Genomic DNA, 19,653 nt, shown 5'->3' with positions numbered 1-19,653 from the left:
AAAAATCTGGCCTCGCGCAAGGGCGCCGAGCTTTGCGAACACAATCTAAGTCAGCTGAACCTGCATCTTATAAGAAATGGCCCCAGAGAGCTCCCAATTCCCTAACCTCAGAGCACACACGGAGCCGACCGCTCAGCTGAGGTAGCTTCTGAAGCAACCCTTGCCTCACGTTGCATCTTCCGCCAATTAACGCCGCCCCGCCCTTTCCGCCCTCCCGGGAGGCGGGCCAGGCTTGGGTCGCTCTAGGCTTCTCCCTCTTTATGGTAACGCTGAGCCTCTCTAGCTCTCATCCGCCCTCCTCTCAGTGGCAGCGCGGGGAGGTGAGGAAAAGCCGGCCGCCCAGTCGGCCCTACGTGAATGCGGGTGCAGCCCAAACTCCGCAGAGGAGAGCACGAGCTAAGGTGGGAGGGATTGGGGGGGGAGGCTCTGGGAAGGGCGCGACCGGTCGGGGGGGGAAGAGGGGAAGCCAGGGCCGGTTCACGGAGGTATGGAAGGAGAGGTGGGCGAGGAGGCCCGGACACGTGAGAGTGACTTCCAGCGGCTGGCTGGGGCCTCCCGCAGAGCGCCCGACTTGCCCTACTTCATCTGCGGGCCCCTTGTGTCAGGACCCAGCACAGGTTCTGTCGCATCTGTGCCCTCCGCGGGTTGGTCGCCTCTTTTCGGAAGACCGGGGGCCGGCAAAGCTGTGACTTAGGCTTGCGCTGCTTACTAGAGGGTAATTACGGCCTTGAATCTAGTTCGCGCCAGTTTCGTTTTTTTTATTTTAATTTATTATTTAGTGAGCATCCCCCTAGCCCTAGCTGTTCGGTTGAGGCCGGAGGCCGATCAGTATTCATTTTCCCATCCCTGTAGTTTAAATACAATAAATGATCCTTAGATGTATGTGGGAGCTTGAAACACGACGTGGCTGACAGCTGGGGGCGTCATGCTGGTGCCCACCGTGCTGCTGAGGTGGGAGTAATTGTGCCGCATCCTGCGGACCTGCTCACCCCGATTTGGAGAGATTCATCCTCCTCGGTGTGAGATTGTGGCAGTTTCAAAACGTGTATTCCAAAGACGTTGTTTACGAAGTGCTGGCGTTGATGCCAGAGAAGCCACGACTGTAACACAGGAACTGGGTGATTCCTTGACCTCACCGAGCTTAATATGTTATTGAAAGACCAACAGTACAGTTCCTCTTTGGCCTCAGGTGATGCGGAAAATATAACCATACATACAGCTCCTGCCTTCCCACAGCTGAGAATAGAGAAAAAGTCTTAATGCACCGTTAAATTGTTCTGCAGTCACAGAGAAGGAAGAACCTATTAATAATAGCATTTGAGTAAGGCACACCAGATAGGCAAAAGACACTGGTGCTGCCCCGAAAAATAAGTTAGCATTACCTGGCGCAGAAAGGTCCGTGGGCTTTCCAAGCAGAGAAGAACCCTATAAAGTGAACTTTGCAGGTCATGTAGTTTGACCTAGAGCGTGTGGCGTATGAACAAGTAATGCCATGCTAGATGGTCCAGACTCTTGTTTTTTAGGAAGAGATGAACGTTTTTTCAAGGGAATGATTTAGAGTTTGGTTTCACGATCACTTACCCAACAACTGTAGTGTTAAGTATTGTTTGACGGTTTGGGTCACATCCAGAATCAGGTAGAATAAAGAGAACTTTGCTAATTTTTCTTGGTCTGGAAATAATCTCTCAGTTGTTGAAATCCCATTTCAGTTCTCTTTGGCCTTTAAAGACTAGAAGATTAGAGACAAATGACAAATTGGAAGCCTGAAGGGTTTGCTAAATTGTTCCCCAAGTGATCTGAAAGTATGCTAGACAAAGCATTAAAAAATCTGAGGGGAGTACATTAGGTAAACCTAGAGTAAATCATTAGGGCCTGATTAAGAGGGGTTCTTCATATAAAGTAAAAGTAGTGTTTGTGGTTTTTTTTTTTTCCTTTTTTCCGTTAAGCAAGAACTTGAATGGTATAACAGGCTCTGTGCTAGGCATGTAAGTAGAGCTCTTAAGTTTCAGTTTCATCATGTGTAAATGGGGATGGTCGTACTTCATTGTTGTCAAGATTAAAGAGATGATGTTTGTGCTTGGTGCTGTATCTGGCACTTACTAGCCTCAGGCAAATATTTAACCAAATATTTAACCAAATATTTTAAGTGGTACTATTGACTATATTTTGGTTTGTAATTCTTTACCTTCCTTGTTGGGCCTGACTCTTTGAGGATTAAAGACTATCTCCTTTGGCTCTTTACCCCTTCTAGTGTCCATTGACTTGTGTGAGTAAGTTAGTATTTGAAGATAATGGGTACAAAAAGTTGACAGTTGCAAGAGGCATGACGAGTATGTGTATGCCTATGACTAAAACTGCTGATGCATAAAGGAGGGGCGGATGATTGTTTTTCCCATTAAATAAGAGATAATCTGGGAAAATGCCTTGTAAATTTCTAAGACACTCTCCTGCCCCCCCCCAAAAGAAAAAAGGCATTTGTCATGAAAGGGAAAGACTCTTATTATAAGTTGACCTAAAAATTCAGCAAATTTCTTGTTTGGCTTAAATTTTCTCTAATGCTTTTTCCCACTAATTAGGAAACTGGAAAAGCTGTATTGAGGGAAACCAACATATTGGAAAATATTTTGGGAAATCTCCCTCTAAATTTTGGGAAGGAAAAAAAAAAACTTATCTTTCCCTGCTATGTTAGTGGCAGTGATGGCTGTGGTGTCCTGTTTCAATCCTGTAGGTGCCCTGCAGTAATGTCCTAGACCTTGTGTTACTAGGAACGCTTGTTAGTGTGATTTCCTTGTATGAGCATGCTCAGATATATCTAGCCTGCCTGCCTTAGAGTTTGGTAATGGATAGCAAGTGATAATGCTTAAAAGCTTATTCCATAGAATCCAGATATATACATGTATAAATTTTATTTTTTTAAGATTTTTATTTATTTATATGAGAGAGTGAAAGGGGGAGGGAGAGGGCACAAGTGAGGGAAGGGGCAGGGGCAGAGGGAGAAGAGGACTGAGCGGGAAGCCTGACAATGAGCAAGAAGCCTTACGATGAGCTCAATCCTAGTACCCTGAGATCGTAAGTCTAGCCGAAGATATACACTTAACTGACTAAGCTACCCAGGCGCCCCCCATATGTATAAATTTTAAATTATTAAAAAACAAAAAACAAATTCATAGAACAGATTGGTGGTTGCCAGAGGGGGGGGGTGAACAAAATGGCTGAAGGGGGTCAAAAGGTACAAACTTAACAGTTATAAAATAAATAACGGAATGTAATGTAAGCATAGTGACAATAGTTAATAACACTGTGTTGTATATTTGAAAGTTGCTAAAGAAGTAAATCTTGAAAGTTCTCATCAGAAGAAAAAAATTTGTAACCATGTGGTGATGGATGTTAACGACTTACTGTGGTGATCTTTCATAATATATGCAAATGTCGAATCATTACCTTGTACACCTGAAACTAATAATGTTACATGTAAATTATACCTCAATTTAGAAAAAAAAAAAAAAACTTCTTTCTTGAGTTTGCAGTGTTCAAGTCACACAAGGAACAAATAATTTTATTTACTACCTAAGGTGGTAGAAGTAAAACAAGGGGTCTAATCTATTCCACACTTATTACCTTGTCTTTTGACTCTTCTAGAGTGCTATAAGAATATTAAATGTTAATTTTAGAATCAGAAAACATACTATATTTAGGCACTGAATAAAATGTTGGCAACCCTAAAGCACCAGAAACCCAAAATGCAAAAAAATTTTTAGGGATTTTTCAAATAAAAAAAAAATCCAGAATTAGTAAAGACTTTATTTGAAAGGGTTATGCACATAGGGGAAAGGGAACTATTGCAATGGAGAAAATTCTCAAATCAAAAGATCTACCGGCATCTCAAGGGAAGAGTAAAGGTTGCTAGAAGAGACACCTTGATTGGATTACAGATTCTAGAATGTTTTGCCCTGAGGCCAGCCTCTTTTCTGGAGGAGTTATTTTGGGCCCTGGTTGAGGGTGGACCAAAGTTCTGGGACTTGGGGGGCAGGAGAGATACTTAAAATATAGCTAACAGTTGGTCACTTTTGACATGAAGTTAAAGTTAACAGATTTATAGGGGCGCCTCAGTGGCTCGGTAAAGCAGCAGACTTTTGGTTTCGACTCAGGTCATGATCTCTGGGTTGTGAGATAGAGCCTGAAGCCCCCCATTGGCCTCCCCACTCAGTGGGGAGTTGGCTTTCCCTTTCCCTCTGTTTTCCACTGGCCCATGTGTGCTAAACTGTGTGTGGTCATACCCTCTCTCTCTCTCTCCCTCTCCTTTCTCTCTCAAATAAACAAATAAATCTTTAAGATTGACAAATTTATAACTGAGTCAAAGAATCTTTCCTAGTCATCTGTAAACAAGGGAGTATCCTCAGAGTCTTGTAAAAGCCATTAGGAGAGGAATGGAAGGTTTCTTTGACCATGACTCTTAAAGAATCACAAACACAGGTTCCAGATAAAATTAACTTCTCAAAAGGCATTTTTGCTATTTGAAATGGAAAATAAGTATACAAATAAAATTCGCCCACACCTCTAGAGGAAGGCCTTAGGAGACTTAGTGACTAATTAAGTATTAGTATTTATAAATCCTACTTTACTAGGTGTAGTTGAAAAAAGTACTTGAAGACCTAGATCTCATTTTTATCATAGTAAAAATCTTCCCAAAGGTGGGGCAAAAGAACTAAATTAAACAGGTCTAAATGAATGCATTTGAGGTTTTTCATTTGTTACTGGTTTTCATCTTACCCATTAAAAAGCAGTACTTTTTTTTCTTCTTCCATGATGAATACTAAATATTTTACTGGTAAAAGTGATTAGCTAAAGCAAATTAATCTCTTGCTATGTTTAAAAGAATTTTACACACACACAAAGTTCCACAAAAAGAGGGGGCAGAAGTAAAATCATGACTGTCGCACACATTGTGAAATTATGAACACACAGATTTTGTTCCCCTTACTAATGAGGGAACTGGTAAGATGTTATAACCAGTTTAAATGACAAAAGAACAGACATATTTCTTGATCAGGAATATTAAAATAAATGAGCACATGGAGGCAAAATGGTCTTCTACAGTGGGCCAGGGAATCCATTGAAACTCCCATTAGACAGAAGAATATAGACAAGAATTGCATTTGCCTTGCTAACCTTTACAGTTGTCAGCTCTGAAATAGTGGAAGCAAGGCAGTGGAAGACCCACAGCTCTTGTAATCAGAACGTGAAAACCTTGACATCTCTGCTTTCAACAATGCATAGTTCTCTATACATCTGTTTTATCAAATTTATGACTCTCCTCCCTTCATAACCTTCCTTAAATGTCAGACTTCCTGGAAGGCAAGTTCATGTGTGAGTGTGTATTTTCCTTTTTTAAAAAATACACTTTACAAATTTGGAAATGTTTGGTTAATATTCTCTTAACTGAATTACCTAAAGCAGTGGATCTCAAACATATGCTTACATATAACCTGGGGATTTTTTTTTTTTTTTTTTTAATATGGATCCTGATTCAGTAGGTCTATGGTCCATACTGAGATTCTTCTTTTCTAATAGGTTCCCAGCTGATTGTGAAGTACTGGTTCGTAGACAGTGAATAGTAGGGCATTTCTGATTGTTAATTAAGAAAGGTGTTAGATTAATCATTACATCATTACCTGGAGAACATTGCATCATACAGGTGAAGACAGCAAAATGAAGCTATTGGATTGTCACTTGAAGAAAATAATAAATATTCATTGTGGCCACATTGCTAGAACATAGACCAAAGCTAGGAAAAGAAGTTGCTGGGAAACAGATCCAAGGAGCTCTACAGCAGAAGTTTAGGGAAGGAAGACAGAAATAAGGGCATTGAGTAGTACAACAGGGGAGGAGCAGCCAGAGGCTGTAATTTTTAGAAGGCAGGCAGTAACCACTGGCTGAAATTTTGTGCACCTTGAGCTAACCTGACTTTTTTCCTTTAGCCCTGCGTTAACTGTGCATGAACAAATTGCATAATAGTAGATCAGGAAACAAACTTAAGGTAAGACTTTAAGCAGTAAGACTTCATTAATTCAGGTGTATACCTTTTACTATGACAGTTTTAAATGAGTGGTACAGTTGTGCCATTGAGTTTTAATCAGTGTGGAAAATTTATTTATTTTTTTTTACTGTAATTGGAAGTTTACCTTCTGTTAGGACATTTTAATTTTAAACTGAGCAGGTCCTGTGATCTATTAGTGGGGAGTTCAGCTTTCTTTTAGCAACAGGTAAGAAGTAGGGCATAATGTGAAGCTGATACCAAAGAAACATCTCTACTTACTGGAAGATGTAAAAAATTCATAGTACATGAGGTTACCAAATTTAGCAAATAATATGGGGTGTGCATTTAAATTTGAAATTCAGACAAATACCAAATTACTTTTTAGCAGTATTTGGGATACAATTAAAATATATGCATTATCTAAAATTCATATTTAACTGAGCATACTGTATTTTACCTGGTAACTCTAATAGTAAATTTACTCTAACAGTGAGACCTGAGGAATGGCTGCTAATAAAATGGTATTGTGCAACAGTTTAATTCCTTCAAGTGTTCCTCCAAAAGTTCTAGTACTCAAAAGTGTGCCAAGAGCTCAAAATAGTTGGAAGCACCTGTTTACCAGAAGAGGATGTTTTCAAGGACTGATAGGGTCATGGTTAAGTTGAATTAAAAACACATTTAACACTGTACTCTCCAACTAGGAGTGCAGGTTCATAGTGATTTAAGGTTAATAAAAGAATTTATGCTGTTGTGGAAGATGTCCAAGCAAGTACTTACCAGAAAAAAAAATGATTTAGTAAGAGTTTAATCATATTTCTGATTTTATAAGGGAGATCACTTAAGTACACTGGCACAACTTAGAGTCTTGCTAATAAACTCATGAACTATGTAGTAATTTAGAAAAGATAAAAGGAAAGTAAACACATGAACAATTGCTTACTTGGTCTTTAGAGATTGCACTATTTCAGTGATACTGCGGTACACATTCACTGGAATTTTTATTTCTTATTTTCATTTTGTTATTTAAATTTTAGTGAACATGCAGTGCAATATCGGTTTCTGGAGTAGAATTCAGTGATTCATCACTTACATATAACAGCCGGTGCTCATCACAAGTGCCCTCCTTAATACCCATCCCCCATCTAACCTACCTCCTACCGACCTCCTTCAATCAACCCTCAGTTTGTTCTCTGTCATTAAGAGTCTCTTATGGGTTGTTCCCTCTCCCTTTTTCTCCTTTCCCCCTTCCCATAGAGTTCATGAGTGAAATCATATGGTATTTGTTTTCTCTGAGTGACTTAATTTGACTTAGCATAATATACTCTAGCTCCATTCGTGTCATTGCAAATGGCAAGATTTTATTCTTTTTAATGGCTGTCAGTTTTTCATGTGCTGTCTGTTGTCTATATATCTTGCTTTTTGAAATGTCTACTTAAGTCTTTTGCTAATGTTAATGGTTTGTCTTTTTATTGTTGAGTTACAGTTTTTTTTATCTGGATGCAAGGATTTGGCTGATAAATACTGTTTGCGTATTTTCTCTAAATTTATGGCTTTCCTATTAATATTTGAAATTTTGACTTCCATTGAATAAAAGTAGTCTTTATGAAACCTAATTATCATGTTTTCTGTACGGTAATTGCTTTCCGTTTCCTGAAGAATCTTTGTCTACACAGCATCATAAATATGGGCTCCAGTGCTTTCCCCAGAAGTCTTTAGTTTAACTTTAGTGTTGAAGACTATGAACTATCTTGATTTTCATCTGTAGTGTAGGGTACTGGCCAATATTCATTTTTCTCATATGGATATCCATTTATTTCAAAGCCACTTGTTGAAAACCTGACTTTTCCCATAGGATTGGCTTTATACCTTAACCAGAAATCACTTGTGCATATAAATGGGTATATATCTCTTGGGTTTATATTTGATCCCACTGATATGTATATATCTGTCTTTAAGATGATTCCATACCAGGGCACCAGTCAACAAGTGTCTGCCTTCAGCTCAGGTCGTGATCCCAGGACCCTGGGATCAAGTCCCACATTGGGCTCCCTGTTCATCAGGAAGCCTGCTTCTCCCTCTCCTGCTTCCTCTACTTGTGTTCCTCTGTCGCTGTCTCTCTCTCTCTCTCTGTGTCAAATAAATAAATAAAATCTTTTAAAAAAAAAAGATGATTCCATACCATCCTGATTAGAGTAAGTCCATTCTGATTGGACTGGAAGGCCTTCCAGCTTTATTCTTTCTTATGGTTGTTTTGGATGTAGGAAGTCCTTTGTATTTCTGTGTAAATTTTAGATGAAGCTTATTAATTTATGATTATGATTGCATTGAATCTATAAATTAACATGAGGAGAACAGACAGTCAACCAGTTTTGTGTCTTGGGGTATGGTATATCTCACTATTTATTTTGGTCTTTTAAAATATTAACAAATTTTGTAGATGTTAGTGTAGAGACGTTCCATGTTTTGTTAAAATTATTCCTGAGTATTTCTTAATTTAGTGACACTTTTTTTTTTTAAAGATTTTATTTATTTATTTGACAGACAGAGATCACAAGTAGGCGGGGGGGGGGGGGGGGGGGGGGAGCAGGCTCCCTGCTGAGCAGAGAGCCCTATGCGGGGCTCTATCCCAGGACCTGAACTGAAGGCAGAGGCTTTAACCCACTGAGCCACCCAGGCACCCAATTTAGTGACACTTTTGATGGTTGTGACTTGTGGATTCTGTGTACTAAATTGTTTTTATGAATTTTTTGCCTATGTTCACTAGGAATTTTGGTCTTTTAAGTTATTTATTTATTTATTTATTTATTTCCTCTTTTGGAATGTCCTTGGCTTGTATCAAGGTAATACCTGCCTCAAATAAAATAAGTTGAGAATGGAGAAAAAAAAATAAAAGGAAACTAAAGGAACAAATTTCCCAGTATCCAAGGAAAAGAATTCCCTAGTGGGTAAAAATGTATTAGTTCTATGGACAAACAGAATTTCTAAAACAAATTTCAAAGTTCCTAGATGCTCTTCCTATTAAATATGGTCAAGGTAGTCCAAGTCTTTGAATGCTTAGAAATAATTTTATGTTCAGAAAATCACAGATCAGTGGCTACAAATTGGTGATAGTTATTACAAATGTAAGGAATCAAGCATCAATGAGAGAGAAAACATTAGGAGTTTCCATAATGTGCTAAGGAGGTTGTTAATCAAGTTTCTTTCTTTGTGTTGATTGTTAAGGTCAGAGCCAGACTTCTGTCCCATGTCTGTTATAGTACAGTACAGCATAGTTTGTTGTTTTATAACTGTATCTCTGGCTTCCTCTCTTCTATTCCTTCATTTATTTTAACCCACAATTCTGTTAAAAGAAATTTAATTATTTGTATAATACAAGCTATTTTATCTGATGCACTAGACACCACTACTAGGAAGTTAAATTTTAAAAGTTGGTTGAAATAGAATAAAAATATATAAATATGCTCCATCTTAATTAGCTTTTAAACATTTTAGGTTAAAAATATCCAGTGACATTTTGAACTTTAGATTATATTCTATTTTTTAACTTTTTAAATATAGTATTTTAACTGAGAACAGATATATATATATTCACTATTTTTTATTACATGAGACCAGAGTCATCTTTGTATGTGGTTTTATATGATTCTGGTTTTTTTCTGAAGAAAACGCTGGGAAGTATCTAAGCTTTCTAACCAGTTTTGTTTGTTTGTTTGTTTGTTTTTTAATATGGAGCAAAGTTTAAAAAAACACTTGCGAAATAGCAGAATCCTAGCTATTTCAACACTCTGCCACCACCCAGATTTCAGTGGTTCACATATATTTTCAATACTTTTTTTCCTACTGACTTGTATTTGTGACTTTTTCCTTAAGAATTCAACTTAGTTGGGGCACCCGGGTGGCTCAGTGGGTTGAGCCTCCACCTTCGGCTCACGTCATGGTCCGGGGTTCTGGGATGGAGCCCCTCATCAGGCTCTCTGCTCCACGGGAAGCCTGCTCCCCCGGGAGCCTGCTCCTCCCTCTCTCTCTGCCTGCCTCTCTGCCTATTTGTGATTTCTGTCTGTCAAATAAATAAATAAAATCTTTTAAAAAAAAAAAAAAAGGAATTCAACTAAGTTTTTGTATTTGCTTTGAAAAATATTTATGAAAACTTTTAGATGGAAAGTACAGAAAATAATGAAAACACTGTGTACATGCCTTCAATTTAATCTTCCATAAATCTCTTTTTTAAAAGTTTCCTTCCTCCTTAGAAATATGTGTACCACAGAGGTACCTGGGTGGCTCAGTGGGTTAAAGCCTCTGCCTTCAGCTCAGGACATGAGCTCTCTCTCTTCCTGCCTCTCAGCCTACTTGTGATCTCTGTCTGTCAAATAAATAAATAAAATCTTTAAAATTAAAAAAAAAAAGAAATATGTATACCACAAAATTGTTATTTATTACTCAAGTATATTTTAGCATGGTTCTTATTTTCATCTATAAACCATGCACGCTATTTTGTATGTTTAAAATTTTACATAAATGTATTCTTTTACAACTTTTTCACTTAGGATTATCTTTAAGATTTATCCATGGTGATTCCTATAATTCCTGTGGTTAACTGTCCTATAGAAGTGTTGAGTAATCCATGGTTTCTCGTCCTTAAAATTAGGTAATTTCCAGCTTTTCACTGTCAAAGACAGTAAATGCTCAAATGTAAATACACAGTGCTCAAAGACAATAAATACACAAAAGTCCTTGTGCTCTTTTGGGACATTTATTTTTTTGGCAGACATCTAGACCAGAAAGTACAAGGTCCTGGGATGTGGACTTGTTTAATTTTGTGAGAAATTGCCAGAAAGACTCTGAAGCAGTTAGAGTTTACATTCCTGTCAATGTATAAGGAGCATGTAAGAGTTGGCCACATTTTAACCAGCACTAGGTTATCAGATTTTTAAAATTTTGCTCAGCAAGTGTTTGAGAAATGGTATTCAGTTTGCGCCTTTTTTTAAAAAAATAACTATAAAGGTTGAACATCTTTGCATGCATTTATTGGCTGTTTTATTCTCTTCCTTGAGTTGAGTATCTGTATTTGCTTAGTTTTTTTTGTTGTTGTTGTTGTTTTTTAAGATTTTATTTATTTGAGAGAGAGAGAGGAAGAGAATCATGAGCCGGGGGCGGGGGTGCACAGGGAGAGGGAAAAGCAGACTACCCGCTGAAAGGTAGCCCAAAGCGAGGCTGGATCCCAGGATCTTGGGATCATGTCCTGAGCAAAAGGCAGACCTTAACTAACTGAGCCACCCAGGTGCCTCTGTTTGCTTAGTTTTCTAATGGGTTCTTTGTCATTTTCTAATTGATCTGTAAATGTCAGAATTTTTTTTTTTTAAAGATTTTATTTATTTATTTGTCAGAGAGAAAGCAAGCGAGATCGAGCACAGGCAGACAGAGTGGAAGGCAGAGTCAGAGGGAGAAGCAGGCTCCCTGCGGAGCAAGGAGCCCGATGTGGGACTCGATCCCAGGACGCTGGGATCATGACCTGAGCCGAAGGCAGCTGCTTAACCAACTGAGCCACCCAGGCGTCCCATGTAAATGTCAGAATTTTTAATGTATATTTGGGATAATAATCCTAACCATAGCTTTCAAGTGTGGCTGTTTTTCCTCCTTTAGATTTGTAAGGAAATGTTTAATTTTGACATATAATCAAATGTATCCATCTTTTCCTTTGTCTTGTTTGAGACATTCTCTATCCCAATGTTGCAAAGTCTTCCGTGTTTTCTTAGAAACATTAGTACAGTTTTTCTTTTCTTGTTCCATTCTTGAATCCATCTGGAGTTGATTTTTGTGAGAAAGAGATCTTAGTCTTGTCTTTTTCCATGTGGTTAGCTGCTTACCCCCTAATATTTCATTCAGTCTTTTCCCCATTAATGCACAGTACCCACTGATTTTATAAAATCACATGTCATATACTAAACCAAGCCCGCATCTTTTTATGGATCTATTTGTCTATACTATTCTACATTTGTCTATACTACTGTTATACTAAACACCACACTTTTAATTATAACAGCTTTATGGCAAATAAATACCCAACTTTGTTTTCCTTCAAGGCTATCTTGACTGGATTTTTACTCATCCATATAAACCAACTGCTGAATTCCAAAGGGGAGTGGGTGGAATACCTGCTGGGATTTGACTGGAATAATATTGAATTTACAGATAAATTCCCAGGGAGTTTATATGCCTCAGTAAGATTTCCCATGATTAATTTCTACATTTATTTAGGAGATCCTTTTTGTATTTTTGTTTGATGATTTTCTCTGTAAAAATCTTGCATGTCTTTTGTAGGATTGATTTTGTAAGGTCTCTTAATGTTTTAGGTTTCCAGCATCATTGTTGAATTACCTAACTAGTTTTAATAGCTCATCTGTTGAACCTTTTGTATTTTCCGTGTATTTATGTCATCTTGAGTAGTACTTCTTCTTCTCAATCCCTGTTAATACAATGTTAAGTGGAAGCTTTAATACAGTGTTAAATAGCAGGTATTCTTTTGTAATCTAACTTTAGAGGGAATGCTTCTAATGTTTTATGATTAAATAATGTTTACTGTAAGCTTTTGGTGAATGTCTTTCTAGTCCTTGCATGCTAAGAGTTTCTTTCTTTTAAATAAGTGTGGAATTTTATCAAATGCCTTTTCAGTTTCCCAGATAAAAATTTTGCAGCACAAATCTGACTTCAGTGTTTTCTCTAGGGCAATCAGCACATGACCTACTAGAGAGCGATCCCGAAACAAAATCAAGCAGGGGAAATTTGCTGGAATCCAGAGTGATGGATCCATGTTCAGTTGGAGTTCAGCTTCGTACCACAAACGAGTGCCATAAAACCTACTACACTCGTCACACTGGTTTCAAGACTTTGCAAGAATTGTCATCAAATGATATGCTTTTACTTCAACTTAGAACTGGAATGACACTTTCTGGGAACAATACCATTTGCTTCCATCATGCAAAAATTTACATTGACAGATTTGAGGATTTGCAGAAGTCATGTTGTGACCCATTTAACATACACAAAAAACTAGCCAAAAAAAATTTGCATGTAATTGACTTAGATGATGCCACTTTTCTGAGTGCAAAATTTGGAAGGCAGCTTGTACCTGGTTGGAAGCTTTGTCCAAAATGTACACAGATAATCAATGGAAGTGTGGATGTTGATTCTGAAGACCGGCAGAGAAGAAAACCTGATTCGGATGTATGTATAGCATTCATTTTTTTCCTGCTGTCTTACTTTCACAGTGTGCGGTTTTGTCGAATTGTAAAGAAATCATATTTATGTTATTATTTATTATACTAATTACGAATTAAAGCTGGGGAGGTAAAAATAAATGGTGTTTATAAATATTTCTGTATACCCGGACTGGATAATAAAATAAGCTTGAGAATGGAAGAGAATGGAATAGCGTATTATGTCCAAGACTCCAGCTATAACTCCTAGGGCTAAGATGTTGAGGGTGGCTTTTAGAACATTCTGGTAAAGCCAGGACTTAATTGTTATCTTGGTTTCTTTTCCAATACCAAAGTAACTCAGTGAGACCTGCCAGCCAGTGAGGATCTGTATAGCAAAATGAATTCCCCTTTTATATGAAGGACTTAAAAATGACCACTTTAAAATGAACACCAGAGAAGTGATTTGCAATAATTGTTTCTTCAACCTTTCTTTCTCCTTTGGCACAATTACCATTTTTGTTTGGGTTTTTTTAGTTGCTTGTGAGTTTCCATTGCTTCTAGCTCTGAGTTCTTATTTGCTAATTTAAGAACTCCCTATGGTCAAAAAGCATATATTTTTACATTGTAAATACTAAATATTTATAACTCCCTTTTTCACATTCCTACGTTTTGATTATTTAACTATATGAGAAAAAAACTGAGATTTCATAAAGCTATCTTTGGTGTAGAACAAAGACAAGTATATCAAAGGAGCACTTCTCAAAATTTCTACTTATAACCAATTTATAATTCTTGCTGCTGGGATATTTTTCTCAATTTCCTCCTTTTCATTATATTAATAAGCCAAATTAAAAGATAATTAAAATTTTAAATTATATGTAGTGCTTCCCTTTTGTTCACCCCTCAGAGGCATATCTCTAGGACCCAGTGTTCTCTTGCAGTTCATACTAGGTTCTTGCTGCTGTCACTTTAGAGTTTTGTCCATTTCATTTATTTGTTGCTCTTGTAGAATATATCACATAAACTGTTTTTTTCCCCAAATTGTGAATCATTAATTCATTATATATGTATAATACTATAGAATATTATATATATAAATATATTTATATATTATTTATATGATATATATAGAATTCATTATAATAATGATGGTTAAATTCCTAACCATCAAAATTTTGTTTTACCAAAGCTTTTTAAAAAGATGATAATACTATTTCAGAACTTGAAACCATATTACCTCTCTGCTTTTAAAAATATATAAAATAAAAATTAAAAAATTAAATAAAAAATTTAAAATTAAAAATATATAAAGTAGAACCTTTCCTTAAGAACTCAAGATCATATTAGGAACCTCAGTTTTGGTTTATTTATTTATTTATTTGTTTATTTTCAAAGATTTTTTTTATTTATTTGAGAGAGAGACAGTGAAAGAGAGCATGAGCGAGGAGAAGGTCAGAGAGAGAAGCAGACTCCCCGTGGAGCTGGGGCTCAGGATCATGACCTGAGCCAAAGGCAGTCATCCAACCAACTGAGCCACCCAGGCATCCCAGTTTTGTTTTTTTTAAAAGATTTAATATTTTTTAAGTAACTTCCAGACCCAACATAGGGCTCGAACTCAGCACCCCAAGATCATACATATACTTGAGTCATACATATACTCCACTGCCAGGTGGCCCAGGAACCTCAGCATTATGCCAATGGGTTATACAGCAGTTTTTCTTTGTTTTCTCCCATCTCAGCAACAGCCATTGCAGTTTTTACCATGCCTATTGCCCCTCCTGATATGCCAGAGACTAAAATTAGGTAATGAAAATATTACAACTAAATTAACCTGTAAACTTCGAATATTGTCTAGGGCTGTATAAAGTTTGCACTTGGGCTCTAAAACCTTTTTCTTATTTTTTTTGTGAATTCCAGACTGTCCTTCAGATTAAGGAATAATCTGGATTAACATTAAGTTAAATATTAATCTCTTCATGGTAGATTGTCAAGATTTGAGTTGAAAATTTGTTTACCTTTCTTCAGGGAAGAACTGCAAAAGCTTTGAGGTCATTGCAGTTTGCAAACCCAGGGAAACAAACTGAATTTGCTCCAGAAACTGGTAAAAGAGAAAAAAGAAGGCTCACAAAAAATGCAGCTGCTGGTTCTGACAGGTAGGCTCTGTGTTCACTGAAGACCTATTAACTTGCTGCTTCAGATGGAGTTGTATTGCTTCACTATTTTAAGTTTTGAATTTTCTGGGTAGATGTTTTAAATTAGAAGATCTAGGATTAGTAAGAATATCCAAGGACTGCATAAAAATCAAGGCATCCCTTTCAACTCTAAAAATTTATTTTTAAGAAAGAGTCAACAAAGTGAACAAGTTAACATTTTTGGCATGAGAATTCAAATTTAAACATATTACACCTAAAACAATTTTTTAAAAGTATTGGTATTATATAATTGGTATATCACTTCTCTATGGGTGGCAGCCAAAAAGTCAATCTTAGAAGAATTCAAGGTTGCTTTTTATTTTTTACATGTCTGAAATAGAAACAGTTATGGTACAGTCAACAGAATGATTGAGAAAACTAAACTGTTTAGAATATGACTTTTTAAATTGAACATTTCTAAAGTACAGGTTGACAAAGAAATGTTAGTACAATCATTCAGAATTATTTTCTACATATGCCATTTATTCCATCTGTTAAGATTTTCCACTGAGTCATTTAATTGTTTTTAAGCCATATTTGCTAGAGTATATTAAAGAACAAGAAACAGATTAATTGCAGTATAAAAACAAGTAGGGTCATAGAAAGAGATTGGTAACCAACAGAATGTCCCACTATTAAGCTGCCATTCTCTGTTGTTGCTGTTAAGATAAGGGGATAATACTTCAAACAAATATATTTTTTGGAAATAGTAAAGGAATGGACTGAGTTGACTTTTAAATGGACTTCTAGAAGCATATTCAGGCTTCTTGGATTTGTCTCCACACTTTAGAATGAGGTCTCTTCTCACAACAGAGTTCATTTACTACTAATTATAGTGTAGGCTTGAGTCTGGTAAGTTATGTACTAGTTTTGTAGGACATCATCCCTAATTCAAAATATTACACCTTAAATTTGTTTTCATTACCTTATTTTCAAAAACATGTTCAAAAATATTGTGTTTGGGAGGTATAATTCGTCTTGTGTTTTATTTTACAGACAAGTGATACCAGCGAAGAGTAAGGTCTATGATAGCCAGGGTCTCCTAATTTTCAGTGGAATGGACCTTTGTGACTGCCTCGATGAAGACTGTTTAGGATGTTTCTATGCTTGTCCTGCCTGTGGTTCCACCAAATGTGGAGCCGAATGCCGCTGTGACCGCAAGTGGCTGTACGAGCAAATCGAAATCGAAGGAGGAGAAATCATTCATAACAAACATGCTGGATAATTTGTGGTATCAAATTATGGGCTCTTTAAAGATGGCTTCTCTATTTCTAAAACTCTATCATCCTAAGATAAATTTTCAAAGTTGATTGCCAAATGACAGAGAATTTGAAAACCACCTCAACGTACACTCACTGGGCACTAAAGTTGCATTTAGGGTGCTTTAAGATTCATTATCTGATGTAAATTTAGATGGGCTATTCCTCAGCAGTCCTCTTTAAGCCTGTCTGGGTCAGTGTTAACAAGGAGGCAAACAAAGACAGTCCTCCATTAACACAGTTCAAATTTCAGTTAGCACGGTCTGTACTGTGAGCAGTTAGGTGAAGTACAGACTTCCCTGATAGCCCTTTGGTCCAAGGATCGTTATGTAACAGACGTGCTTCATCATCACTGACCAATCACAGTACTTCTCTCAAATTCTGCTAGTGATTGGTTACTGCACATCTGTCACTCAGTGCACTCACAGCAAAGCATGTGGTTGTGTTGTCTCCTTGTCACCCATGTGACATTTTGCAAAAGTAGATCATCAAAAGAGCTGGCCAACAAAGATAAAAATGAGTGAAGAAATGAAAAATGGTAATGCTAGATGTGAGATTTGAACTGAATGGTAAGTAGAGTTAGAAGAAATCACTGATGGGAATGTTGAGTCTCAGTATGCAGCTGAGGGAACCTCATGGAGACAAGCTTCATGTAATAAGGAAATTGGTGTGACGAGAAGGTTGAATAGGTCCCAGAGGAAGTGATGGTAAAAACTTCACGTTAAAGATTAGTTATTTTGCAACATTGAAAGTACAAATGATAAAATGGTGGAAACTGATCCAAACTTGAATATGACAGTTTGCAATGGCATAGAATAAATGCTTACTTAGTATCCTAAGTTAACAAAAAGGCAAGTACTGTTCAAACCCCTTTTGATTAGTTTTTTACAGTGAAATAATACTTTCTCAATGTTTCTGATGTTTTAAATTACAGTATACCAACATACTTTTTTACAGTGTTTTCAGGGGTTTTTTGTTTATAACTGAGTGAGTTTTTAATATTTTGACAGATTTTTTAAAGGTCACAGAATATTTTTCCCCCATTGATTATTAAGATTGCTTTGAATGGCTATTTTTTTATGGTCCTGCACTATTATGCAAGCTAAGGACTGTAGCTGAGAACAGTGTCCACCTACTACAGGAAAAATTAATTCTGATAAAACTAGGTGGTTGATTAAAAGTATTTTAAAAATGATCTACATATCTAAATGCTAAAATTTATCTCACAGTTTACCCTTAAAAAAAAAAAAGCCTTAGTATTGTAAACCTTTCATTGTTTAGACCAGACGTTCTTGGTAAAAGTATGTTCTTGATAGAAAAATCTCATTCTTTGTATAAAGCATGGATAGCATGGATATACATATAATACATAAATAGGGATACATTGTATCGATGGTATTAAAGTTTTATGGGGTGGTAATTAGGATTAAAAGGCCTGAAAGCTGTAAGGGAGTAATAATGAGGGAAAAAAAGTTAGAGAAACACTGGTTGAGAGAGAGTATAAATTATTTGAAAATTGCATCTTAATGTACTGGTTTTTATGGGATTTGTAAGGGTGCTGTTTGGAGGATGAGAGTGGGTGATAACTGGTCTTTTTTTAAGCAGCTACCTATCTGTCTAAAATCTTACCATCTAGGACATTGCCACTAAACTAGGTTTTTGCTTGGTTTTCCCTATATTAGAGTACTTTAGTTTAATCAGATGAACTTTTAGCAGTTTGAAATACTTACTAGCCATTAAAACGAAATTTATACGACCAGTTTGATTAAATTGACTAGTAGAGGTTTATTTTTACTCCTGTATACTTCTGGTATCTGTTTACTTTGATGGAATGCCACTTTGAACCATGAAATTGTAATTAAGTTACAGTTGTCACTGGCCTAGTTATCAGAAGTATGGTTAGTAGGTATGGTTAATATCAATTCACATTTCAAAAGAGCACTGGCAAAAAGAATATTTTGGCTTTATATACTTAAATTGGATGCTAGATTTTTTTTTTCTGAATTAAGGAAAAATTTTGTTATAGAGGACACACAAACTTCTAATTTTATCTGAACATCTGGGTTCATTAGACATTAGTTGTATTACTGCCAGTGTTTTGTTGGTTCAAAGTAAGTATGATTTAGTATATTGCTTAAGCTATTCATAAGGGACAGATTTAAATCTTAGGTTTTTTGTTGTTTAAAACAAATATATTTTCAAAAGAATAAATGACTTTAAATTTCAAATTGTTTCTATTTCAGCATTCCTTAGTGGAACATTTCTGCATTATTTTTCAAAGATGGTAATAGTTAACTTAAGTTTCAAGGGTAAATTTCTTGAACAGTTTTGCTTTTATTTGTTCATTATACCTATTTAGGAAACTGGACTTTTCATGAGCATGCACAATGTTTACAGAGAGAGGTATGTCTAATTTAGGGTACGCTATAATAAAAGCTGTGTTTGGGGAAAATTACATCATGAGTTCACTTACTATTTTTTAATACAGAATTATAGACATGCAGAATACAATTAAATTGTCTAGATTCTTTTTATATTTTGCCTAAGTATAGTTCCAGGTGACTAAATTATTTTCTGATACTATTAGTCTAACAAGCAGAAATAAAGTGATACAAACACTTCTGCTGTATATAGATCCTGCTGGAGAAGTTAATGTTAAGACCATAAAGATTGGTCTTACACAGTATTGGCCACAAATGTTAAAGTAAAAATGCATGTATATGTTTGAAGTAAATGGCATCCCATGTGATTCTATTCCTATTTCTTTTACAAGTATAAGAAAAATTTAGTTATCTTTGAAATATTATACTTGAGGGGCCTGAGGGTGGCTCAAGTCATTAAGTATCTGCCTTTGGCTCAGGTCATGATCCTGGAGTCCTGGGATTGAGCCCTGCAACAGGGTCTCTGCTCAGCAGGAAGCTTACTTCTCTCCCAGTCCCCCTGCTTGTGTTCCCTGTCTTACTGTGTCT

The 19,653-nt window shown here is 36.4% G+C and overlaps 1 protein-coding gene across 3 annotated transcripts; it reads left to right on the top strand.

Annotated features, from left to right (window-relative positions):
• The first annotated feature begins 276 nt into the window (after positions 1–276).
• LOC101689803 (ADP ribosylation factor like GTPase 14 effector protein) lies at positions 277–19,418 on the top strand. Of its 3 annotated transcripts, XM_013057940.2 has the most exons (5): positions 285–401; positions 5,979–6,037; positions 12,759–13,258; positions 15,259–15,386; positions 16,422–19,418. In XM_013057940.2, exons 3-5 carry the CDS (start codon positions 12,836–12,838, stop codon positions 16,648–16,650), a joined length of 780 nt encoding a protein of 259 aa, XP_012913394.1. In that variant the 5' UTR covers positions 285–401; positions 5,979–6,037; positions 12,759–12,835; the 3' UTR covers positions 16,651–19,418. The 3 variants fall into 3 exon arrangements, with proteins under 3 accessions (XP_004755957.1, XP_012913394.1, XP_044922041.1); XM_004755900.3 differs by lacking the exon at positions 5,979–6,037 and having other exon boundaries at positions 277–401; XM_045066106.1 differs by lacking the exons at positions 285–401; positions 5,979–6,037 and having other exon boundaries at positions 12,681–13,258.
• The last annotated feature ends 235 nt before the right edge of the window (positions 19,419–19,653 follow it).

This window comes from Mustela putorius, unplaced genomic scaffold (assembly GCF_011764305.1).
Source record: "Mustela putorius furo isolate JIRA1106 unplaced genomic scaffold, ASM1176430v1.1 tig00003859_pilon_pilon_pilon, whole genome shotgun sequence".
Classification (NCBI taxonomy): Eukaryota; Metazoa; Chordata; class Mammalia; order Carnivora; family Mustelidae; genus Mustela; species Mustela putorius.
The sequence above is the reverse complement of the archived record's forward strand: the minus strand, read 5'-3'. Positions and strand labels throughout refer to the sequence as shown.